The sequence below is a fragment of the Natator depressus genome, chromosome 14, assembly GCF_965152275.1.
Source record: "Natator depressus isolate rNatDep1 chromosome 14, rNatDep2.hap1, whole genome shotgun sequence".
NCBI classification, from domain to species: domain Eukaryota; kingdom Metazoa; phylum Chordata; order Testudines; family Cheloniidae; genus Natator; species Natator depressus.
Window position 1 is genome coordinate 38,175,079 of NC_134247.1, and position 25,971 is coordinate 38,201,049.

The 25,971-nt window shown below is 53.1% G+C and overlaps 1 protein-coding gene and 2 pseudogenes across 1 annotated transcript; 1 reads left to right on the forward strand and 2 right to left on the reverse strand.

The window, feature by feature from the left end:
• Window positions 1-1,252: 1,252 nt before the first annotated feature.
• LOC141998434 (von Willebrand factor A domain-containing protein 5A-like) lies at window positions 1,253-13,114 on the reverse strand (annotated as a pseudogene).
• A 5,849-nt stretch (window positions 13,115-18,963) lies between these two features.
• Window positions 18,964-19,910, forward strand: LOC141998907 (olfactory receptor 6F1-like; annotated as a pseudogene).
• Window positions 19,911-23,325: 3,415 nt separating this feature from the next.
• Window positions 23,326-24,279, reverse strand: LOC141998518 (olfactory receptor 14A16-like). Its single transcript, XM_074971385.1, has one exon. It carries the CDS (start codon window positions 24,277-24,279, stop codon window positions 23,326-23,328), a length of 954 nt encoding a protein of 317 aa, XP_074827486.1.
• Window positions 24,280-25,971: the final 1,692 nt, after the last annotated feature.

Below are 25,971 nucleotides of genomic sequence, written 5' to 3' on the forward strand. Positions count from 1 at the left end.
TTCATAGCGGGAAGTGAGAACTAAGATCTCTGAATTCCGTCCGGCCTTTGGGGAAATCTCAGTCCCAGGGCAGCATTCCTTCAGGCCTTAAGGCAATTAATCCATTACCTGGTATCTTAATCCTTCCCTGGAGTCGCTGCACAATGTGGCTGTAAATTGAATTTGGTGAGTTGCCTTCTCAGACACGGAAAGGCTGAAATAGGGACACCACCCAGCACAGAGTCATATGCTGAAAGCTGTTCAAAGGAGGTCAGTACTGGCTAACATGAAGTGGGGAAAACTGTTTGCTTCTTCCTTTTGTTCCTGCAGTTTCTTGATAAAAACAGCACTTTCTTTCCAGGGAATTACCCAGCTGAGGTCTTTCATCGTTTGCTTGAGTCCCAGGATGTCCTGAGAAGGGCCCGGTGCTGCCCAGGATGGACACAGCGTGAGCATTAACCATCGAGATGGACGGTCAGGTTTTGAAGCATTTCTTCCTGTGGTAGAGAATTCAGCAGCTGGTGAATGGGGAGGGATTCACAACACGCAACACGGGGCAAGCTTCCTCCATCTGCTGCCTGATTCCACCTTTCAGCCTTCACCACGGAATTGCACTTGCCAACACAGCACTGTTCAGCTGGAAAATGTCTGACCAGCTCTAGTCTGGACCTAGGCAGAGAGGAAATGAAGAATTCAGCGAAGCACTGTGCTCGTGTTTGCGTTCAGGATTGTCTAGCGAAGAGAAAACTGCCATTAGGACAAAATGAGGTCGTGTTTGGACAAGCAAAGATCCGGTTGGTCTGGCTGGCTGTCCAGTAGCTGAACTCCGTGCAGATGGGACTAGGTTGACACTGGATGGCTCATGCAGGGTGAGGTCAGTGCAGCCACCTCTGGGGTGGGGGCCGGGGGCTGTTTACAGAGGGACCCCTCAGTCATTTGTAAAAAGCAAAGAGATGTGCAACATTGATGCAGGCGATCCCGAGGACTCCCCCACAATGCGGAGAGGAGGCAGCGGCTGTGAGCAGCGTGGGGGTTACTCAACAGTGGGTCAGAGTGGGGTGGAGCTGGGGGCCAGCCATCGCTCCTCTTCAGCCAGCAGGAGGCAGATGCATCCAAATTGGCAGCAGTGGTGGAATCCCAGCTCGGGGTTTGCTCCGGGCTGGGCACAGGCCGGCCAGGTGGGTCTGCACCCAGTGTCCCCTGCTGGCCCTCAGGCTCCCAGTTGGACGCCCAGGGTAGTTTGGGGAGCAGGTGCGGGGATCCCGGAGGGGGCTCAGAGCCCGAAGATGGCAGGGCCAATGCTGCAGCCCAGCAGGGCACTGGCGGCTTCCGGAGACTCGCTCAGCTGGGCCCCTGAAATGAGAGGGGAGGCACTGGAGAGACACCAGCCCGGGGAATGAGGGGAGGGCCTGGGGGCAAAGGGAACAGAGCTCACAGCATGTGGGGGACTGGTGTGGCGGTTGGGCAGCTGGGAAGTAAATGTGCTGGGGGGCGGGGCACGGAAACCCCAGAAGGGTGCTGGGATTGGGATGGGGAGAGGCTGGGGATGGGGGCTCTCGAGGGCTGGGCTGTGGGGCCCCGGGGGGCAGGAATCTCAGGAATGGGGGCCCTGGGACCCATGGGGCACATGCTTTCAGGGCCCTGAACGGGGCTGGGCTATAGGACATGGGGGGCAGGCTCATGGCTCTGGGCCGTGGGGACAGGGGCGTGAGGATGGAGGTTCCTGGGGCCCAGGCTTAGGGGCCCCATGCAGCAGGGGCTCTCAGGGTCGAGACCCTGGACCCTGTCCCTGCCCCCCACGCCCCCTCTCACCTGCTCAGTCCCGCACCCAGCCCACAGCCTTGGCCTCCAGCAGCTCGACTCGTTGCGCTGCCCTACGGCCCAGCCGTGCAGCCAGACCATGGCCAGCACCGTGGCCCAGATACTGGGGGTCACGTCCTGTGGGGGGCAGGATACAGACAGCCTGAGTCAGTGCCCAGCCTGGCCCCCTCCCCTGACCTCCATCCCTCACCAGCCCTCCCCCTTCCCTTGGGACCCCCCCACTCCATCCCCCCACCCCGACTCAGAGGGTTCCTATCGACCCCGCTCCAGCACTGTGGACCCTCTACCCAGATGCCCAGTGCCATGTCCAGGCAGTAGAGAGATGGCCTGAGACAGGGCCCAACCTGGGTGCCTCCACCTGGCCCTGGGACCCCTCGATCCAATGCTCCGATCCCGTTAGGGGGTTCCCAGCCCCCCGATATGGGCCCGTCTCGCCCACTGGGCTCCAGGTTCAGGGGTCCTTTAATCCAGTCACCCTCAGACTACCCCCCGCCCCCGACTGGGTCACCCCCAATCTCATCTGGGAGCAGAGAACAGGCCCAACCCATCGCACCTGCCCCCGATCTCTCCCCTCTCCTCTGCACCCCCGCTCACCTCACTGGGTATCTTCCCCCTGGCGTCGGTCTCGCTCACCCCCAGCACAGCAGCCAGCCGGGGGTCCAGGTTCCACGAGACGTCGGCATTTTGCAGAGACACCAGCCTCAGCAAGGGAGACTCCTCCGGTGCCCGCTCTGGGGAGAGACACAGGGAGATGGGACTGGCACAGGGTTGTGGGTACAGAACAGTGACATGGCCTGTCCAGGCTGGGGGACAGCCAACAACCTTAACTGTCACCCTCTGTGTGGCCTTAACTCTGTCCCTCCATGGGTGTCCTTAACCTGCTCTTCTGCACCCTTAACCCCACCACAGTCATCCTTAACTCTGCCCCTTCTTGCACCCATGGGATGACAATGAACTTTCAATCGGAGATGGGCACCCAACTCCCTGTGACTGTTCCAGCCCAGGCATTAATTCCACGACCCCACGGTGTTTCTCAAACACAGTCTGTCCCCGGGACCATCCCCCACTACAACCTGCGATACAGACCTACGGCCGGAGAGAGACACAAGAGTCTAAAGGGGTAGCGGGGGATGGGATGTTACAGAGTCTATATGATATTATAGCCATGCATGGGCCAGGGTTAGGGGGAGAGTTAACATTATCCGGGCTACAGTCACTTTGTATTTCCAGACTCTCCAAATGCAGCTTTTAAGATAACCTTCACTTTAAAATTTCTGCCTTTCGTGGGTTTCTTCATTTATAAACCAGAAGGTGCCAAGAAAGACTTTTGCCCCTGAACTCGCCTGTACAAACCTCCAAGCTCAGACCCAGCTTTACAAGGTTTTTTTTGCCTGGGAATTTCCCTCTGGGTTTCAGAGAAAACTGCTCAGAGACATTCCTGTTAGGAAAAACTACTGATCCCACCCCCCCGCCACCCCACACACACACCCATAGCTCACTGACACAAATCTCACACCCCAAATTCCACCTTCACAGAGTTTTTTGCCTGGGGGTTTCCTTATTTTTTTAATTCATTTTCTTTCAAGATAATTTGCTTCACGACACTAAAAGAAACAGCCAAGAATTCCCCCTCCCTCAGCGACACAAAGGTTTTTCACCCAGGAATTTCCTTCGTTTTCTATGTAGTTTTTAAAGACTCGCACAGCTCCGTGACCTTCAGGGCACATGGGTCTCTAACCCGATGAAGCGTCACCCTGGCATTTGCCCACTCCCGGAGTCCTGACTCCCAGCCCCCTTCACCGTTCTGGGGTACCGTCTCCGGTGGGGCCCCCTGATTGCAGGACTGTCTGCCCTTGTGTTGGGCCCCCCCCGGCTGAGCTTTGGGAGGCCACGGAGCCAGGACAGGCGCTTGCGAGGGAGGCGATGGCCGGCGCTGGACTTCGGGAGCTGCAGGCAGGCGTGGCCGTGGTACTCACGTGCCGCAGCCAAGTCACGGGACAAGCGCCCGAAGACGCTGCGCTGGTTCGGTTCGTCCAGGCGCACTCCGTTCGCTGGCCGCTCGCAGATGGGGTCTATCCAGACCCAGTCTATCATCTCCATATAGTCCATGATGAAATCGAAATTTAGGGAGCAGATGGACAGACACAGAGACAGACGGACATGAAAACAGACCCAGAGAAGCAAAGGGAGGGAAGAGAATTCTGCTCCGCCCTGCCCCGCCCCCCCCCCCCAGCACTTAGAGCCAACGCACCGCTGGGACCCTGGGACCCCTCCTCCATACCCCCCAGCCCCTTTCAGTGAGCTGGGACCCCCCCCCCAGCCCCATCCACCTCTCCCCACAGCTCCATCACAGTCAGGATCTCCCAGCTCCTGCCCCTTCTCCCCTGGCTGTGACCCCCAGATCCAGTCCCCACAGCCCCATTCTTCTCCCCTCAGCCAGGACCCCTCCTCCAGCCCCAGGGGATGCAGGGGTGGGTGCTGCGCTCCATGGATGAGGGCAGGATGCTGGGGGGCGAGAGGCCCCTACTAGCCAGGTCTGCTCATGACAGCAATGTGCCCGCCCCTCCTGTCCCTGCATCTGTCTGGGTCGGTCTGTCTGTCTGTCTGGGTCTGTTTCTCTCTCTGCGTCTCTCCGTCCTGTCCCCGTCTGGGTCTGTCGGCTGATTCTCGGTCTCTGTCCCTGTCTGACTCTGAGTCTCCGCATGCCTGTCTGCCTCTGTCCGTCTGTCTGGCACAGGTCCCACTCTTCCTGCGGCGGGGGGGGGCACGACACACCCCCGTGGGCTACTCCCCGTCTCACCCTGCCACCGCCCCTGCTCTCCCCATGCCCCAGAGGTATGGGGATTGGGGTCGCCGTTGCCCTGGAGCAGGGAGGGGACAGCACAGCCCCCGGGAGTCAGGGGGGCAGGGAGAGGGGCAAAGGGACATTACCCCATAAACATGATCCCCCCTGCATGCCCCTTCTAGGTCCCCCCCTCTTACACTGGGATCCCTCCCTGAATTGTCCCCCTCCCTGGCACCAGGTTCCCCCCACCTCCCCATACCGCCCCCAGTGCCAGGTTCCCCCTCCCACCCGAGTTCCCCTCACATGCTGGGTCCCCCCCATCTTACACTGGGATCCTCCCGTGCTGGGATCCCTCCCTGAATTGCCCCCCTCCCTGGCGCCAGGGTCCCCACACCTCCCCCAGTGCCAGGTTCCCCCTCTCACCCGAATTCCCCCCACATGCTGGGTCCCCCCCTTGCGCCAGGAGCCCCAGTCCTATTGGAGGTTACCTGCCAGCGGGACATCCCGTCTCACCAGCAGCCCCTGCACTAGCTGCCCCCGCTCCATGTCCACCCCCACGTAGGCCATGAGGGAGCAAACGACCCCCAAGCTCAGGCTGGCCTCCAGTGCCCGGCGCCCGTCCCCCTCCCACCCCGTGCCCACAGCCCCCTCAAGCTCCAGCAGCAGCGACTTGGCTGCCAGCCAGTGAACGGGCAGCCTGTGCCAGGGAGAGAGATTCATGGGGTCATCCCTGGACGCCTGGGTTCCAGCCGCTGCGGGGAGGGGTGCAGGGTCTAGCAGGATGGGGTGGGGGGTGCCAGGACTCCTGGGTTCTATCCTGGCCCCGGGAAGGGAGTGCGGTCTAGTGGTCACAGAAGGGGGGCTGGTCCCATCCTGTCTCTGTTCTGCTGGGGTGAGGACGTGGGGGGGCAGGACCCAGCTGCCTGGGGTGGGGGATGGGAGCCAGGGGAGCATTGCTGTCACCTGTCTCCATCCTGTGGCTGCAGGGAGAACTGCAGCGTCTCCTTGTAGGTCTGGTCCTGGATGCGGTACTGCAGGGTGATGCCCCCCATGGGAATGTCTGGGGGCTGTGGGGAAAGAAAGGTGGTCAGAGGTGGAATGCAAGGGGGGAGAAGATGCCCTGGGACCCCTCAGACCCAGCTTACAGAACAAAGGGGGCAAATACACCCAATTAACACCACTTGGGGGGCTGGCTTAGTAAGCCCAATGACCTCATTAGGGTCCAGAGATAACAATCCCCATTGAGCTCAATGGGGCTGGGGTAGCACAGAGACTTCCAGCCCAGTGGCCATCATCAGAGGTCAGAGTTATCAATCCTCACTGAGGTCTCGTCTACACTACTTTGGTAGAACTACATTGCTCGGGGGGCATGAAAAATCCACACCCATGAGCGGCGTAGTTACACCGACCTTAGCCCCCCGTGCAGACAGTGCTACGTCGGCAGGAGATGAACATTTGTAGTGTAGACCTGCCCTGAGATCAACGCAGCCAGGCTAGTACAGAGACCTGCAGCCCATGGCCATCGTTAGGTGTCAGATTTATCAATTCCCATTCAGATCAATGGGGCTGGGGTAACACAGAGATCCCTGGCCCAATGGCCATCGTTAGGGGTCAGAGTTAACAATCCCAACTGAAATCAATGGGGCTTGGGTAGCACAGAGACCCCTGACCCAATGGCCATCGTTAGGGGTCAGAGTTAACTCTCCCCATTCAGAACAATGGGGCTGGGGTAGCACAGGCAGCTCCAGCCAATGGCCTTCATTAGGAGTCAGAGTTATCGCCCAGGAGGGGACTGTGGGGCTCCTGCCTCAGTCACTGACCCTGAGCCCTGGGGGCATCCCAGTGCGGGGACCTCGCTCTCTCACCTGGGGCTGCCTGCGGAGCTGGGCGTAGAAGAGGCACCGCTGCCCAGCAAAGATCACCTCGGGGTCCCAGTGCAGCAGCTCCGCCTGCATCCCAGGGGGCAGATCCCAGCTCAGTGAGATCCCGGTCACTGCCAGCTGCAGGGCCCGCTTCAGAGACTGCGGCACCTGGCGGGGGACCGGGACACACAGGGTGGGCCAGGACGCCTAGGTCCTATCTCCAGCTCTGGAGGGGAGTGGGGTCTAGTAGGCTTGAGTGGGGGAGCTGGAAGCCAGGACTGCTGGGTTCTCACCTTGGGCTGCATGCGGTCCTGGCCGGTGATGAACTCGGCACTGCCCCCCACTGCCCGGGCGATGCCTTTGATCACATGCCCCCGTCCCCGATGCCGAAAGAGAAGCACCTGCTGGGGGGCAGAGACCGGAGGGGGAGTGGCAGAGCTGGTGGGGCCCATCCAGTGCTTGGGGGAGCAGGGCAGTTGGAGAGGGGCCAGTAGGGCTGGCTGGACTGGGGGGGCTCCCTATGCTGGCAGGGCTGGGAGGCAGGGTGAGGCAAAGGGTTGGGCAGATGCTGGGCACTATGGTGGTGGGGATCCACATGATGGGAATGCTAATGGGGGCAGGGCTGGGGGGGTTAGGCACCCCCAGTTACCTGTGGGTCCCCCGGTGATGCTGCACCTCTGCGATGATGTCCTGGGTGTTCTCTACCTCCCCGTCCGTAAACACGAACAGCTGAGGGGAGCTGGGGACCCCAACCCCCCCAGAGACACCCCCTCCCTGTTGGGAACGGGAGCAGCCCCCTGGAGAGTCTGCCCCACTGACCCTCCCAGAGACCCCCAGCCCCATCCCTCCCCTCCCAGAGATCTCCCCTTGAACAGCCTCCGAGGGGAGCGGCGGGCGGGGAGGGAGGGAGGGCAAGGAGGGGCCTGTAATGGCGTATGGCCCACAGCGACAGCTGGGAGCAAACACCCCATGGGCGGCAGCGGGGCACTGGGAGTGGGGGGGCGCTCAGAGTTACTGCAGAGAATCCTTCCCAGGGGGCTGGCTGAGGGGGTCTCGCCCCCATCCTCTGGGCAAGCTGACCCCCACGTGTGGGGTGGGGAAGGGATTTTCCCCCGGCTCAGACTGGCAGAGACCCGAGGGGGTTGGTCTCCCTCAGCAGCCTGGGGCACTCACTGGTTTGAACCGGAGCAACTGGGGGGCGTCGCTGTGACCTGACGCCTGTAACTCAGGGTTTGGGGGTGCCGGTGACTCAGCCTGAGGGGCGGGGCTGTCCCCGGGGGGAACGAGGGGCTGAGCAGTGTCACGGGAGGTGGCGGGCGAGGAGCTGGGGCCTGATGAGATGTTGACGATGGTCCCTTCTGTCCTGAAAGTCTGTGAGTCTGTCCCTGCAGGCCTGCATCCCTCTCTGAGACCCCCCACGTCACCCCTCGGCCCCACAATCACTCTCCAAGCCCTCCCTAGGATGCCCCTCCGGCTGGCCCCGGCGCCCCAGCACCTGGCGTGGGTGCCCGTCCCGGCAGGGGCTGCGGTAAATGGCTCGTAGCGGCTCCAAGATCTCGGTGCCCCCCAGGTTAGCCTGGAGCAGCTGGAGGCACGGCAGGGACTCGGCCTTGGTCTGCTGGGTATTCTCCACGCTCTGCCTGCGGGGGGCGCCGACAGGTCTGGGGCTGGGACAGCCGGAGCCAGGGACACCCTGCCCCCAGCCAGCCCTGCCCCCTCACCCACCGACACCCCTGTCCCCTCACCAGCCCTGCCCCCTCATCCACCGACACCCCGTCCACTAACCAGCCCTGCCCCCAACAAACAGACATGCCCTGACCCCTAACCAGCCCTGCCCCCAACCCACCAACACCCCTGTCCCCAAACCAGCCCTGCCCCCTGACCCACCGACACCCCTGTCCCCTAACCAGCCCTGCCCCCAACCCACAGACACACCCTGCCCCATAACCAGCTCTGCCCCCTAACCAAGAGACACCCTCTGTCCGCTAACCAGCCTTGCCCCCTAACCCAGCCAGCCCCCTCCCTGCCCTTCGGACTCATGGGTAGAAGGACTCAAACTCAGACCCAAAGCCATAGATGTTGAAATAACAGCCCAGGGGCAAACTCTTCAACAGTAGGACCAGGGTCTCCTGGGGACAGACAGACGGATGGAGAGTCAGCCCCACGGGCCCAGCCAGCCTGGGCTGCTCCCCCGGCACGGCCCCACGGGCCCATCTAGCGCAGCCTCCCGCCTGGCCGTCCCTTGGTGCTGTGATGCGCTGGCGGGACAGGTCTCTGCGTCCGTGGGGCAGGCCGTGCTGCCGGAGCGACCCAGCAGGAGGACGAACTCCCCAGCTGGCTCTGGGCCGGCACCACCTCGGGCACTCTGGGCAGCAGGGTCATCACCACGGCCGGGTCGCCCATCAGGGAGCCTGCGGGGAGATGGGGGCCAGCCCCCAAATGGGGTGGGCATGGGGTCAAGCCCCTGTGAGCCGCCCCCTCAGAGCCCCATGACTGTACCCAGAGACCCACCCCCACTGCTCTGTCCCTCCCCCCACCCCCTCTCCCCTTAAATCCCCCCACCCCCATACCCAGCCCCCCAGTGCCTGCTCTCCCATACCCAGTTCTCCCCCATGCCTCCCAAACCTGCAGTGCTCCCCAGTGCCCGCCTGCTCCCAGACACCCCGCCCTGCCAACGCCAGCTCCACCAAGACTCCCCGCTCCTGTCCCCCCACCCTCGCCTGCCTCCAGATTCCCCCAGCACCCACCTACATCAGTCCTAGGACTCCCCATCATCCCCCTCATTGCACCATGTCCCCCCCCCCCCGATCCCATGTCACTGCTCAGCACCTACCTCACCCTCCCCAGATTCCCACCCTATGGATCCCCCTCTGCGTCCCCGCCCAGGGATAGTAGGGTTCAGTATCCCCTCCCGCACCTGGCTCGGCTCCGGGCAGCCCGGCCTCCAGCACCGCGCTGGGTTTGGGTGGCTCCGTGTAATACACCAGCAGCTCCAACTCCCGGTCCCACGGGGGGGGGCCTGGGCCAGCGACACCTGGGGGGCGACAGACACACAGTCACCTCCACACAGTTCCGGGGGGGGCAGGGTCCCGCTGGCTCTCGCATCCGGCTTGGCACCCCCCAATGGAGACGGGGTGAGGGGCAGACCCTGGGAACACTGGCTGGGCCCCCCCGGGTTAGGTGGAGAGAAGAGAAGGAAAAACAACCCCAAAGGCCAACGCGGGAACTTGGCTTTTCCTGGTGAAAAATTGCAAAAGTTTGACATTTGGTGAGGGGGGGTCTGAATCTTTCCAATTTGGGGGTGACATTTTCCTGGTCCCCACACCTCCATTTACTTCCACTGAGAAACAAGGCGAGGGAAAATCCCAGACACTAAAGACTTACAGAGCCCAGCCACTGCCAGGGATTTCATCCCCAAACTGGCAGATTTCAGCCTGTCCAGATTTTCCCCAGAGAAATTGGGAAATTCCCCAGATCCGTTGCTGTCGCTCGATCCCCCACCCCCTCAATCACCCAAAGAGTCTGGCCCATGCTCCCCCTTTCGGGACCCACCCCGCACCCTACACCACATCTCTCACCCCCTGGGACCTTTCCCCCCGCCCACAGCCCCCTTCCCTGGAACCCACCCCTCAGCCCAGAACCCTCCCCCTGCCCCACCCCCAGCACCCTCCTCCCAGCAGGGATGGCTGGGACCCAAGTGTCCGGGTGAGCCCTTACCTGGGCAGTGGTTAGGTTCCTGGCTGTATAGCTCAGGGGGGTGAGGGGGCAGTTGGAGAGCACGTGGTCGATGCCGTGGGGCGACTGCAGCATGGCGCTTAGGCTCAGGGTGTAGGGCAGCTCCCCCTGGAGGACCCGTAGGACCTCCTGGGTGATGTTCTCCCCATCCCACCCTGCAGAGAGAGACACAGGGGTGAGGGCCAGGGGGCTGGGAGAGTGGGGGGAGGATGGGGGGTATGAGTTATTGGGGGGGGTCTTGGGCTGGGATATCAGGGGATTTCGGGATGGCTGGGGTGGGTCATATACCCTGGGGCGGGGACTGCAGACCCGGGGGGGGGCACTTACCACAGGGAACACAGTAGTGGCCTATGGGTCATTATGGGGGCTATGTGGGTCTTTCACTGTGGGGTACGTAGAAGGGGCTATGGAGGTTTCAGGGGGTACAGGCTGCGGGGTCACTCACCGTGGGGTGTGTAGCTGGGGTTCTGGGGGCTATGTGGTACAGGGAGCTATGCGGGATCTAGGGCACCTAAAGGTCTGGTCTCAACATGGGGCATGTAAAAGGGGTGCAGCATAGCTGGAAGCACACAGCTGGGGTACAGGGGAGTATGGGGGGATCTGTGGGTCTCACCATGGGGTGCATAGCGGGGACAGGCGGATCTGTGGGTCTCACCATGGGGCGTGTGCGGGGGGGGGTCTGTTGGTGTCACAGTGATGGGGGTAGGGGATCTGTGGGTCTCACCGGAGGGCGCGGAGTGGGGACAGGGGGATCTGTGGGTCTCACTGTGGGGCGTGTAGCGAGGATGCAGCACGGTCGGCAGCACGTAGCGGGCGGCCCCGTCATGCTCCAGCGGCAGCTTGCAGGCGTAGCTCAGGGTCAGCATCGCCTCCTCCCCGGGGGGCAAATTCCCCAGGGAGAAGCTGAACACGTCGCCCCCGGCCCCCTCCTGCTGCAGCAGGAACGAGCTCTGCCCCCCGGCCAGTGCGTCCCCGTACAGCTCCTGTGCCTGCCGGGAGAGACAGGGTCACCCTGAGATCCCCGTCCCCCAAGATCCCCTGCCCCCCCGACCAGCACATCCCTGTACAGCTCATGCACCTGCCGGGAGAGATGGGGTCACCCCGAGATCCCCCCAGCCCGGCCCCCTCCTCTCTCCCCGCCGGGACCCCCGCCCCCAGCACCTGTCTCTTCTCCTGGAGCTGGGCCTGGATCCAGGCCCCCCGCAGCCGGGCCTGGAAGGCGTCGACAGCCGCCTCGGTGTTCACGGGGAATTTGAATACAGCCTCCACGGGCCCCGGCTCCTCGTTCCTGCAGAGCAGCTGGCAGCCCACGTCCGCCACAAAGCCTCGGATCAACACTGACACCAAGCTGCGGTGCAGGGGCACTGGGGGGAGGGGGACGTCAGCCACAGGCCCCCCACGGGCACCGGGGGGAGGAGCCACATCAGCCATGGGGCCACCCTCCCCCTCACGGCACCGTCCCCCGCAGCCCTGACTCACCCGGCTCCTTGGAGCTGGTCAGGAGGCCGCAGCTCAACATCTCGGCTCCGGGGTCGGGGATCTGTGTGAGGGGAAGGTGGGGGGGTGAGATACGGGGTTCCCATGGAAACTGATGGGCTGACCCCCCCACACTCACACACTCGGCGATGGCTCTGAGACCCCAGCCCCACCCCTCTGCTCAGCCAGGTCCTGTGGCAGGGAGTCCCACAGGCCCAAGCTCCTGAGATCAGAGTCACGGCTCTGCCCCAACTGCATCAGCTCCCGGCAGGGAGGGGCAGGCAGGGACTGGGGTACAGCTGGCAGTTGGGGGATGGAGAGAGAAACATAGGGGGGTGTATGGGGATGGATGGACAGATGGAAGGAAGGAGAGGTGCAGGGGTCAGACGGACAGACGGAATGAAGGGGGATGGGGGACTCGTGCGTTAGAATGAGGGGGCTGGGAGCCAGGACAGCTGGGTTTTATCCCCAGCCCCTGGGGGGCCCCTGGTACAGTGACAGGGGTTGCAGGGGACCCGGGTCGGTCACTGGGGGGTTGTTAACCCAGCTAGGCCCTTCTCCCCGCTGTCGCCCTGCAGAGAAGCAGACGTTTGTGGAGCAGGCTCCAGCTCCTGGCCGTTCTTGGCAGGGACACGGCCCTGCTATTTACTCAGCTTTCACCCCAGGATGGAGCAGTCGCCATAGACCCCCCGCCCCAACGGGGCTGAAATCCAGCCCTTGGCCGCGCCCAGGGGCTCCCGGCATTCTTGCTCCACGCCCCCGAGCCGTTCGGCCTGGGCCTTGGATTTGCTGCCTTACGACGGGGTAAGAGGACGGCAGCCGGTTGATTTCTCCCGCAGCAGAAATCTGGCTCTGAGGCGCGCAGGGAGTCTCCGCGGAGGAGCGGGGAGCTGAGGGTGGGATGGGGGCGAGGAACGCCAGAGCTGAAGTGAGCGAGACGGGCTCCCAAGCCCACTCTCCGAGCCTCGTTTCTGCTCCCCACCACTCCAGCCCCCTGGAGAATTCCCAGCTGGAAGGTGGGATGGGGAGACTGGGATCACCTGGCGGGGGGGGGGGGGGGGGATGGGAACGTAGGCAGATTTCTAGACAAACCTCCCGCCCGGCTTCACACATGGCCCAGGATGGAGAACCCACCCGAGCCCCCGGGGAGTTGGGCCAGCAGCTAATTCTCCCCCTCCCCGCCAGACAGCTGAGCCTCCCTCCTCGCCTGAATTCATCTGCCTGCAACTCCCAGCCACTCGACAGGCCACGTTCCCCCCCGCAGGTATTTACCGCCTCTCTGGGCTGAGCTCCGTAGGCTGGGAAAGGGCTGAGGCCAGGGCAGGGCTCCAGCGGGGCGCGGGGGCGGGTTGGTTGTTCCCGGCACTGAACTCTGATGCCTAATTCCCCGCCCGGAGGAAGGGAGTCGGCGTGAAACTTCGGCCAAGTCACAGGCGGCGGCTCCTGCTGCAGCAGCTGCTTCTTGGGGTGCGACGGAGCCGCAGGGTGGGGTGGGCGGGGGTGGGGAGCTCCGACCCCTCATGGGACCCAGCGGACCCCAGGAGCCTGTGGGGAGCAGGTCAGGGCCGGTGCCCCCCGGTTCAAAAGGGGAGGGCTGAGATTTGTGTCCTCACACCGGCCGGGCGCCACGGGGATGGCCCCTGGAAAACCCACGCAGGGAGAAGCGCGGAAAGGGAGGGTGGATTGGGGGGGGGGGGTGGAGCAGAAACGTTTCGGGGTCACCTCCCTCCAAACACCCCCAAACCCGCCCCGGCACGCAGGGCCCCATGGCCAGGGCGGGGAGACTCTGCAGGGGCGAAGCCCTGAGTCCGGGGATGGGCCCAGACCAGGCGGTGGGGGGCCCTGGACACGGAGGGGGATGAGGGGGTGAGAGAACCTGGATTTGTGCAGGAAATGGCCCACCTTGATTATCATACACATTGTGAAGAGAGTGGTCACTTTGGATGGGCTATTACCAGCAGGAGAGTGAGTTTGTGTGTGGGGGACGGAGGGTGAGAAAACCTGGATTTGTGCTGGAAATGGCCCAACTTGATGATCACTTTAGATAAGCTATTACCAGCAGGAGAGTGGGGTGGGAGGAGGTACTGTTTCATGGTCTCTGTGTATATAATGTCTTCTGCAGTTTCCTCAGTATGCATCCGATGAAGTGAGCTGTAGCTCACGAAAGCTCATGCTCAAATAAATTGGTTAGTCTCTAAGGTAACACAAGTACTCCTTTTCTTTTTGTTCCTTGGTTGTTAGAATTTGATCCTGGGCAAAACGTAAAATCAGTTTTCATGTTCGATACAAAGGGGGAGATTGTCAAAGGATTTTCAATGGGAGTTGGGCCACAGAATTGCCCTCTTTGCCTCTGAAAATCTTCACCAAAGACAAAAATCATAGTCCTGGACTCAGAAGAAGACACATAAATAACCCCAGTGTTCCAAAGGTGTGTATTGGGAAGGGTAGCTGAGTTCTGAAATGAGCTGGAGAATGGAAAATGAGGGAGGATCTAGGAGAAAAGATTAGGAGTTCAAGTTTGGCAATGTTGTGCTGGAACTAGAGATTAGGATTCTCTGCCTTGGAATATACCAATGTCAAATGTTCATCGTAGAGCCTTTGAGGAACAAAGACAAGTCCTGACTGCCGCAGAGCACAGCAGAGATTCATGAAGGAGAAAATAGCAGAGGACAAGACTGACCCATTTACCTTAATATTAGAAGAAAGGAAATTTTCAGGGAAACTGGGATATTTTTCTTCCTCTTCTTCTTCATGCTAAATTCCGTAGATCTGTTAAAATGGGATTTGCATATCAGTGATTCTCCAGAGTGCAAGTCAAGATCATCCCTTAAATATGGACATCCAGAATCAAGGGAAATTCTACATGCCGTGTGTCCATAACCTAATGGAGTTCAATGGGTATTGGGTACCAAACTCTCTTAAGCCCCTTTGAAAATCCCAGCTAACAGCATGGAGGGACTTTTGACAAGGAATAACACTGGCTGAAGATTGAATGAACAATTAGTAGATCAAAAGTGCCATCAACATTTCAAATGTCAATGGGAAAAATGATGAAATGATCAGGATCCCCTTCCCTTCCCTTGCCCTGTTTCTTGACAAACTCTAGTTGTAAGTCGTAGCTGATTGAGGCTTAGGGAGATAGGGGAGGTGGTAATAATTATTCAGGCACTAGGATTCTGACTTGAACATTCAAGGAACATCCAATAATGCATTTTAACTGTTTAACTCCATGAGCATCTCTTGTGACCTACAGAATTCAAGACTGGGGTAGAGATGGAAAACTGATTTGGTGTGTTGGTTTTCACCCTCTGAGTCCTGGATTTCCCTATTGCTGCTATTTGCATATGGAAGGAAGCGTCCACTCCCATGGATGATGAGATTGTTTCTTATCAGGAGGACTGAGAAGAACAGAATTCAATACAAAGTATCATTTGTTTCTCCAGATGTTAGAAAATCTGTGGACCAAATGAATTTGGTCACTTTGTGGGGTGGGGTAAAATTTTCAACAGCAGCTAAGGGCCAGATTTTTAAAGGTATTTAGGCACCTAGTGGGATTTTCAAAAGGCTCTAGGTGGCTAAAACCCACTCAAATCCACTAGGACCTCAGGAGGATGTGAAACAGAAGCTACTAAAGTTAGACATTTTTAAATCAGGAGATCCAGATAACCCACATCCAGGAGTTTAAAAAATGCTAGCTGAGGAGCTCACTGGGCCTTTACTGTTGAAACGCTGGAAGAAAGCTCATGTTGTGCCAATATTGAAAAAGGGTAAATGGGAGGACCAAGGTAATTATAGGCCTGTCAGGCAAGATAACGGAGTGGCTGATTGTGAGGTGATTGACATAAGCTGGGACCGTATAGATCATTGTTGCAACTAAGGTCCTGTAGTGGCACCAAATCTTGTATAAAGGGGTCAAATAAGGTGTCAAAGACAAGGTTATGGTTTGCTCATTCTGATTATGCTGTCTATTTGTGTGTATGATTTTTGTAGTTAAAGTTATGAATATTGGCTCTATACTGTCTGTATTGCAAACTTATGCTACGCCTCTCCGTGACACCCCAGACAAGTTGGTGTCAGCTCTGCCTAGCCTGCTTGATGACCCATTAAGGACCACCAGATATACAATTGACCCATTGAGAGAAGGCAGACACGCCTTGGGACTCAGCAAGGTATGCAGGGACCTGCCTATGGACAGAACTCTGAGGTGTTTCCAGGCCAGGTGTTGGACAGCTTGTCTTTGGCACAAAGAAAGACAGACCACATGGCAAGAGACTGTAAAAAGCTGCTGCAGCTCCTCCATCTTGTCTTCAATCCTGCTTCATCCCTCTGGAGGGACTTGGCTACACTGAAGCTTTGAACCAAGGACTGAAAGATCCATCCCAGCTGTGGATGTTCTCCAGAGACTTGATTTGAACCTGCAGTTTATTCTCTCACTGCTGCAAGCCTGAACCAAGAGCTTTGCCATCACTGTATGTCATTGATTCCATTGAACCAATTCTAGCTCTCGTCTATATCTTTTCTTTTTATGAATAAACCTTTAGATTTTAGGTTCTAAAGGATTGACAACAGCGTGATTTGTGGGTCAGATCTGATTTGTATATTGACCTGGGTCTGGGGCTTGGTCCTTTGGGATCGAGAGAATCTTTTTTCTTTTACTGGGCTATTGGTTTTCATCACCATTTGTCCCCATAACGAGTGGCACTGGTGGTGATACTGGGAAACTGGGGTGTCTAAGGGAATTGCTTGTGTGACTTGTGGTTAGCCAGTGGGGTAAAAGCAAAGTCTTCTCTGTCTGGCTGGTGTGGTTTGCCTTGGTGTGCACAGAAACCCCAGCCTGGGGCTGCAACTGCCCTGCTTGAAGCAATTTGTCCTGAATGAGCACTCTCCGTTGGGTCCCGCCAGAGCCAGCATCATTACACTGATAAGGGACTCAATTAATAAAGAAATACAGTAATATAATTAATGTCATTTAACATGGGTTTATGGTAAATAGATCCTGTCAAACTAACTTGGTATCATTTTTGATGATATTACAATTGTGATTGGTAAAGGCAATAGTGTTGATATAATAGACTTCTCTATGGCATTTGACTTGGTACTGCCTGACGTTTTGACTAAACAACTAGAAGGATACAAAAATAACATGGCACACAATACATGGACTAAAAGCTGGCTCACGGTTAGGCCTCAAAATGTAATTGTTAAAGGGAATTGTCATGGAACAGGTATGTTTCCAGTGGGGTCCAAGAGGGTTCTGTTCATATCCTAGCACTATTAAACATTTTTTAATGACATGGAAGATGACATAAACTCATCACTGATAAAGTTTGCAAATGACACAAAAATGAGGAAGTAGTTAATAATGAAGAGGACAGGGTTACAGAGCGATCTGGATGGCTTGGTAAGCTGGGCGCAAGCAAACAATATGATTTTACTGTGGCTAAATGTGAATGTCTACATCTAGGAACAAAGCATGTAGGACATACTTGCAGGATGTGGAACTCTATTGTGGGAAACAGTGATTCTGAAAAAGATTTGGCGGTCATGGTAGATAATCAGCTGAACATGAGCTCCCATTGTGATGCTGTGCCAAAAAGGACTAATGCAATTCTTGGATGCATAAACAGGAAAAAGACTATGTCCAGTTCTCGTGTCAACAGTTCAAAAAGGATGTTGATCAATTGGAGAGGGTTCAGAGAAGAGCCATGAGAATGATTAAAAGTTCAGGAAGCACGCCTTATAGTGATAGACCCAAGGAGCTCAATCTATTTAGCTTAACAAAAAGAAGGTTAATAAATTCCTTCATGGTCTCTTCAGTCTAGCATAGAAAGGGATAACACCATACAATGGCTGGAACTTTAAGCTAGGCAAAATCAGACTGGAAGTATGGCGTACAGTGAGAGTAATTAACTTTTGGAGCAATTTACTAATGGTCATGGTGGATTCTCCATCACTGAGAATTTTTCAATCAATTTTTCTAAAAGATTTGCTCTACAAATTATTTTGGAGAAGGTCTATGTCCTGTGTTATACAGAAGGTCAGATGATCACAATGGTCCCTTCTGATTTTGGAATCTATGCATCAATGAATTCAATGAGTTTAGGTGCCTTGGTGTTTTTGAAAATCCCACTACATGCCTAAATACCATTTAAAATCTGGCCCTGGGTGACTTGAGAGCCTAAATCCAATTTTCAAAAGAGCTTTAATCTTTCAGAGATAGATTTGCAAAAGTATGAAGATGTCTAAAACTTCAGATAGATGCTCAGTGGGATTTTCAAAAACACCTAACCAGATTAGGTGCCTAACCTGCTTAAGCATTTTTGTCAGTCTGCACCGTTGACATCTAAACACTTTTGAAACTCTAGCTCTTAGGCTCCTAAGCAACTTACATGATTTTGTAATGGGATTTAGGCTTCTATATCATTTAGGCACTGTCATAAATATAAAGGGAAGGGTAACCACCTTTCTGTATACAAAACCCTTTCACTTGTAAAGGGCTAAGATGCTAGGATAACCTCGCTGGCACCTGACCAAAATGACCAATGAGGAGACAAGATACTTTCAAAGCTGGAGGGGGAGGAACAAAGGGTCTGTCTGTCTGCATGATGCTTTTGCCGGGAACAGATCAGGAATGCAGCTCAGAACTCCTGTAAAAAGTTAGTCAGTAATCTAGCTAGAAATGCATTAGATTTCCTTTTGTTTAATGGCGGGTAAAATAGACGGTGCTGAATGGAATGTATATTCCTGTTTTTGTGTCTTTTTGTAACTTAAGGTTTTGCCTAGAGGGATTCTCTATGTTTTGAATCTGATTACCCTGTAAGGTATTTACCATCCTGATTTTACAGAGGTGATTCTTTTACCTTTTCTTTCATTAAAATTCTTCTTTTAAGAACCTGATTGCTTTTTCATTGTTCTTAAGTTCCAAGGGTTTGGGTCTGTGTTCTCCTGTACAAATTGATGAGGATTTTTATCAAGCCTTCCCCAGGAAAGGGGATGTAGGGCTTGGGGGGATATTTTGGGGGAAGACATCTCCAAGTGGGCTCTTTCACTGTTCTTTGTGTAACACGCTTGGTAGTGGCAGCATAGGGTTCAAGGACAAGGCAAAGTTTGTACCTTGGGGAAGTTTTTAACCTAAGCTGGTAAGAATAAGCTTAGGGGGTCTTTCACTCAGGTCCCCACATCTGTACCCTAGACTTCAGAGTGGGGAAGGAACCTTGACAGGCACCCTTGAAAACTGTACCTGTGATGTCTAACAATCCATGTAACAAAGCTTCTCCTGACTTATGGTCTCTTGTATCTTGACAGATGGAGCCTGTGACTGGAATAGAGAAGGAAAACCAGTGCAGGACACAGGAATTTATCCTTCTGGGCTTCCCCGGTAGTCAATATTTGCAGATCTCTCTTTTTGTGGTGTTTACCATGATGTATGTCCTGACAGTTGCAGGAAATGTTGCCATCCTAGTCCTCGTGAGGGCCAGCCATCAACTCCACACCCCCATGTACTTCTTCCTTTGCTACCTCTCCTTGCTGGAGATATGATACACCACAGCCTGTGTTCCCAAGACCATTGTGATTTTCCTGGGGAAAAGCAGAACCATCCCCTTTAGTAGCTGCAATCTGCAGATGTACTTCATTTTCTCCCTGGGCTGCACAGAATATTTCCTCTTCTCTGCCATGGCCTATGACTGCTATCTGGCTACTTGCTACCCATTGCACTATAGCACCATCATGAACAGCACCTCTTGTCTGCTCAGCTGGCCCTTCGCTCCTGGGTGTGTAGTTTCCTGGCTATTTCTATCCCAGAATCTCTGATAGTTAGGTTGTCCTTCTGTGGCACTAATGTCATTATTCATTTCTTCTGCAGCATAGATTCCTTAATCATTCTCTCCTGCACAGACACCTATGTGATTGAGATGGCAGCTTTTATCATCTCGATCATCGTCATCCTGGGATTATGTTCAATAACTCTGGTCTCCTACATTTACACCCTCTCCACCATACTGAGAATCCCGTCAGCCCAAGGCCGGCAAAAGGCCTTTTCCACTTGCTCTTCTCCTCTCACTCTTGTGATTATATGGTACAGCTCCACCGTCTTCCTGTATGTCAGGCCTTCCAGACAGAATGCATTGGACATGAACAAGACTGTCAACACTTTGAATACTATTGTAACTCCGCTCTTCAACCTCTTCATTGACAGTCTGAGAAACAAAGAGGTGAAGGAGGCTTTATGGAAGGTATTCAGTGGGACATGAAGTTGTTTTTGAATGGCTTAGATGTTACTGGGTCTGATTCTCAGCCTGTGCTCATGTTCCCTTTGGTAGTAACTGTCCTTGTTGTTGTTCTTTTAATCCTGGTTCCAATTTTACATTTACAACTTTTGTATTTGGGTAAAATGTTCAGAAGTGCCTAAACGCCAGATTTGCAAAGGAATTTAGGCACCTAAAGATTCAGATAGGCCCCTGAACACCATGAAAGATGTGGTTTCTAGGAGCCTAATTTTTATTGAAAATCTACTGGACGTGAGCTCCTAAGGGCCATATTTTCGAAGATATTTAGGTGTCTAAAGATGCAGATAGTTGTTTAGTGGGCTTTTCCAAAGCACTTCAGCAGATGAGGCACCAAAATCCCATTGATTTCAGTGGTAGCTACAAATACTTTTGAAAATCTGTCCCTTAAAATCTCTCGAGAGGTCTCATCAACAGCCCATTGGCATCAATGAACATCTTTCAACTGAATTAAATGGCCTTTCAATCAGGCCCTATGTGGACATTACTTTTAGCAATTCACATTTAGGCCCCCATCCTGAGATCCTTACTCAAGTGCTAAATTATATTATTTTAAGTCGTCCAGTTGACTCTAATGGGACTACTCACACTAGGAAAGAAAGCTTGTGCATAAAGCGTGTGCAGGATCAAGACCTTAGTGACTCAGAAGTTTGTCCTAAGTTTAAATTTGTAGCAAATCCAGAGTTTTCATTATCTGTGATGTATGACTGGTTGGCCAACTCACACGACATTGTGTCTGTTCCCTGGTTCAATAGCTGAAAAATTATTAAACAGCAGACTAAAGAACAACATGCAGGAAATAAAGAATGATGAACAACCATGGTGGATTTTTTTTTTTTAATTAGTGAAGAATTTCAAAAAATCAAACTTACTTCCCTTTTTAAGGGTTTTAAGTATGGGGGTCCTACATGTTGGTAAATGGAAACAATTCAATAATGTTTTTTTATAGAGTTTTCCGTTTAAATGTTGTCAAAAATTGAAATGAAAAATTTAATTAAAAAAAGAAAAAAAATCACTCAATCAAAAGTTCTTTACAAAAATTTTCGTTTTTGAAAATGGTCATTTTTAAACAAAAAGGAATTACAAGGGAGAAAGAAGTTCAATTAATGGTGATCAATATGTTTTCACAGAATGTTTTTTATCAAATGAACTTGATTTGACTGTGACATTTCTGATTGTTAAAGGCAATGGTGTTGACGTAATAGACTTGCATTTTTCTAAAGGTTTGATTCAGGGTAACATCACACTATTTTAAAAAAATAACACTACACAAAAACAATAGTAAATTGATTACAAACTGGCTAACTGATAGTTCTCAAAACATAACTGTTGATGGGAACTGTTCATTTTAATGGGTGATAGATGCCTAGATGCTTTTGAGACTCCCACTAGGTTCCTAAATACCTTTACATATCTTGCCCTTGATGCCTGACTTATTTGTATTATTTGTATCTAGACCAGTCTTATCATCAGAGTGTAAATAAACTTTAACTTTTAGCTTTGTATCCCCCTACCTTTTGGAAAGTGTTTTACTTATTAAGGCTGGGGATTTCAAAGGAGTGTAAAGACGTAGGCTGGGGTTACCAAAGGAACCTGAGAGAGTTTTAATAGAATTTTTGCACCTATGTCCCTTTGGCATCTTTGGAAGTCCCAGCCCTAATTAGAGCTGGTTGGAATTTTCATTGTAGAGGAAATTCCAATATTTTGAAATTGGTTTTTATCCCAAATCTGGATGAAAATTTAAAACGTGCTGATACAGACTAATACGGCTACCACTCTGAAACTTGTATTTAGCTGTGACATTCTGAACACCTGTCCCAGACCCGAAGAAGAGCTCTGTGTAAGCTTGGAAATTTGTCTCTCCCAACAACAGAAATTGGGCCAATACAGGATGTTACTTCACCCATTGTTCAGAAAACCCCATCAAGGAGATGACATACGGGCACGCCCAATAAAGGAGAAAACACTGACAACACTGTCTACCCAAACATTCAGCATCTCCCCAGGCAGAGGAACCAGAATGGAGATGGGGGTGGGGGGGCAGGGGGCCATGGCCCCATCACTTTTAAAAGTGGGAGGGGTATGTTCTCCCACTTTTTACTGGCCTTAAAGGTGAGTGATGGTGGGGAGGGGGCAGAGAGGAGCAAGCATGGGGAAGGGCCTTGGGGGGAAGAGGTGGCATGAGGGTGGGGCCTTGGGGGAAGAGGCCGTGTGGGGGTGGGACCTTGGTTCAGGTGTCAGTGCCCCCCCCCCACACTTCTAGGGAGCTTCCAGCACGCCTGTCCCCAGGCACTCCCACCTCATAAAGAAACAAATCAATCCACCAGTAAAAATAAAACAAAAAAAACCCGTAAAATAAAATTAAAAAAATCTGAGAAAGAAGCAAGAACCAAACAACTGCACTGATACCACAATCATATTTTTGACCCTGAGGGGAAGAACAAAAAAAGGAATGGAGTCTCTGGCTCCTCAGGGTCTACTAGGGGTTTTGCTATTGCTACTGATTTTATGTGGAAGGTGCTCAGATAGCATGGTGATGGGTACAGTGTGGATCTTACGATAGATAGATTAGATTAGATAGAACAAACTCCTGCAAGTCCTTCTTACATGGGATTATAGTTGGCACCTGACACAGGGTAGGACTCTGCACTTAAATAGGTTCCCTGTCTCTTTGTCATGTGCTAAAATTAAGACTTCCAGACCCACCAGCCGTGCTCCCCTCCTCCCCCCATCACTTCCAGACTCCCTATACAGCAAAAGACTTGTTCCATGCAGCAGGGCCTGTAGGTGAAAGGCAACAAAAATCAAAGGCCCCAGACTTCAGTCTTGATTTCTCTGAGTGATAGTCCTTCAGCAACATAACAGGCACCTTTCTCAGGTAGGAGGAGAGCTGCCATGAACAAAGAGCGATAGACGGCTATTGAGCAAGCCCAGACTTCTGCAGTCACCATGTCAATATTTACCCAGATAGCAAAACACAGAGTTCATGATCTGATGCTGCCATATCCCACTCTGTCACATCAGCAAACAGACACCCAAAAGCCATCATACCCCAAGCAAAGTTTTGACCCCAAAAAAGGAGAAGAACCAGAGACTCCATGAAGTCCACTGGGTACTTTCTAATGGCTACTGATTTTATGTGGAAGGCACTCAGATAACATGGTGAGGGGTGGCAATATAAAAGCATGAGATCGATAGATTTTCATCTTACTTATACTGGTATAAACCTGGAAGAACTCCACTGACTTAGTGGAGTTAGTGTGGATTTACCACTATACATACAGCATTTTGCATAAAAAAATCACACACCATATTCTTATGGGGACAGTAATGTCATCAGCTGATTGTATTTGCTAAAACAACACAGATAAAACCATGTTCATCAGAGAAACGCAGACATTTTATTCTTGTTGAATAACCTCCACCCAGTCAGTTTCCTCAGGGAAGCTTTGATTTCCTTGTTCTTTATGCTGTAGATGATCGGATTCATCACTGGCGGCAGCACGGAATAGAGAACAGCCACCACGAGATCCAGAGCTGACGGAGAGCTGGAGATGGGTTTCATGTAGGCAAAGGCAGCAGTGGAAAGAAACATGGAAATTACAATGAGGTGAGGAAGGCATGTGGAGAAGGCTTTATGTCGGCCCTGCTCAGAGGGGATTCTCAATACCGTGGTCAAGATCTGAACATATGTCACAATTATAAAAACAAAGCAACTTAGGGTTAAACACACACCAAATGCAATAACCCCAACTTCATTGAAGTACAAGTTAGAGCAGGCGAGCTTGAGTAGCTGGGGGATTTCACAGAAGAACTGATCCACCATGTTGCCTCGACAGAAGGTTATCGAAAACGTGTTTCCAGTGTACAATGAAGAATAGAGAATTACACTGATCCAGGCACTGGCTGCCATTTGGACACAAGCTCTCCTGTTCATTATAGTCTCATAGTGCAGTGGTTTGCAGATGGCGATGTATCGATCGTACGCCATGATGGTGAGTAAGACAAAGTCGGCTTCAGCAAAGAAGATGAGGAAAAAGACTTGGGCGACACATCCAGCATAGGAAATGGACCTGGTGTTCATAAGGGAATTGGCCATAGATTTGGGGATGGTGACAGAGATGGAGCCGAGGTCTAGGATGGACAAACTCATCAGGAAGAAGTACATGGGGGTGTGAAGGTGGTGGTCAAGAGCTATGGCTATGATGATGAGAAGATTCCCTGTCAGGGCTGCCAGGTAAAGCACTAGAAACACCATGAAGTGCAAAATCTGCAGCTCTCGAACATCAGAGAATCCCAGGAGAAGAAACTCGATCACGGTGGTTTGGTTGGACATTTTCTTTCTTAGTTCATCGTGTGATGGCTGTGGAGGGAAGGACAAGAGCAATGGTCAGGGTTACAGTGAGAGAGGGAATGACTCTGATTCCCCTCTCCATGATGTCTCATGATGTGAATGTCAAAGATGCACAGCACTTGTCACTTCCATTGACTGGAGTAGTGAGAGCTCCTCACCGCTCACAACCAGAGCACTACTCTGGTGCGTTATCACAGGAGTGTAAATTGGCATCGCTCCCTTAAAGTCACTGGAGCTGGGTCAGTTTACACCATCTGAGGATCTGGCCCAAGATGTGGCTTGATCAAATGCAGGATGAAAGATGGAACAAAGTACAACCCAAATCCAAAAATTTGAGCCAAAATTATGCCCCTATTGCTACAGACAGCAGGCTCACAACTTGGCCAACTCAACTACTAAAATGCCAGCACAGTCTGATTCCCACTTAACTGAGAAATACAGCACAGAATCACCCAGCTTCCCGCATGGCAGCTTTTCTCTGATGATTCCACCCCAACATCCCACATACCGCCTGATGCCTACTTACATGTTGATTTATGGCACCAGATCCCAGCTGCACTCCCATTGCTGGGTGATGGTGGGCTGGTCGCATCGCTCAGTTGCTGCTAGGTTGTGTGGTTCCCCTCTGTGACTTTATTTCTGTGCTGTGTGAGTCAGGAGACTTCGGTTCTAGTCTTGCCTCTGTCACTTTGTGACCACGGAGCAGTCACTGCTGCCTCTCTTTCCTCCTCTTCCCTTTGTCTGTCTTGTGTACTTTGAATGTGAACTCTTCTGGGGATGGATTGTGTCTTCCTGTGTGCATGTTCTGTGCACATGTTGACAGTATTTTTGTTTAGCAGGCAGCAGTGTGGGACAGAGGCTATGATGGTAGAAGTGGAGATCTGGGTTCTAGTTCCATCAACCTCCTGCCTGTCCTTGGGTAGGATAAAGAGAGACAGCCTTTGTCTGGGAGCTTCAACTCTCAGGGCTTTAGTTTAGAGAGGTTAGTATGTTTAAAACTCATTCTCTGGGCGACCAACTTTGCTGCTTACTCAGTTTTACCATCCTGCAGCTACCCCTTTGAAACAGACAAACACGGTTGCAATAGAGGGAATGGGGTTGGAAATTCATAGAATCATAGAATATCAGGGTTGGAAGGGACCTCAGGAGGTCATCTAGTCCAACCCCCTGCTCAAAGCAGGACCAATCCCCAATCAAATCATCCCAGCCAAGTCTTTGTCAAGCCTGACCTTAAAAACTTCTAATGAAGGAGATTCCACCACCTCCCTAGGTAACGCATTATGGTGTTATTGGACAATATTCATGTTCCCCACCCTGGCGAAAAGCTAAGTTTCCAGGTAGGAGTAGTCAGACAATTTCTACTTTATTTCAAAGGAAAATTCAGTTTTCAGTTGAATATATTTTCATGGAAAGTCTCTGATATCCATCAAAATGAAAACTTTTTTTGATTATGCCTAAAAATTTTCAGGTTCCAACAGTTTTCGGCTGAAACTGTTTGGTTCTCACAACCTCAATGAAAAGTCAATTTTTTCTGGTGGAAAAAAAAATCTGATCCTCTCTACATATCTGCATAAATTGATAGTAAAAGTCTTAAAGAGTTCTAATTGCAATTCATATTTCTGATATTAAATTTGCCCCATATATTAATACTCTAACATATTGAATTGAAATAGA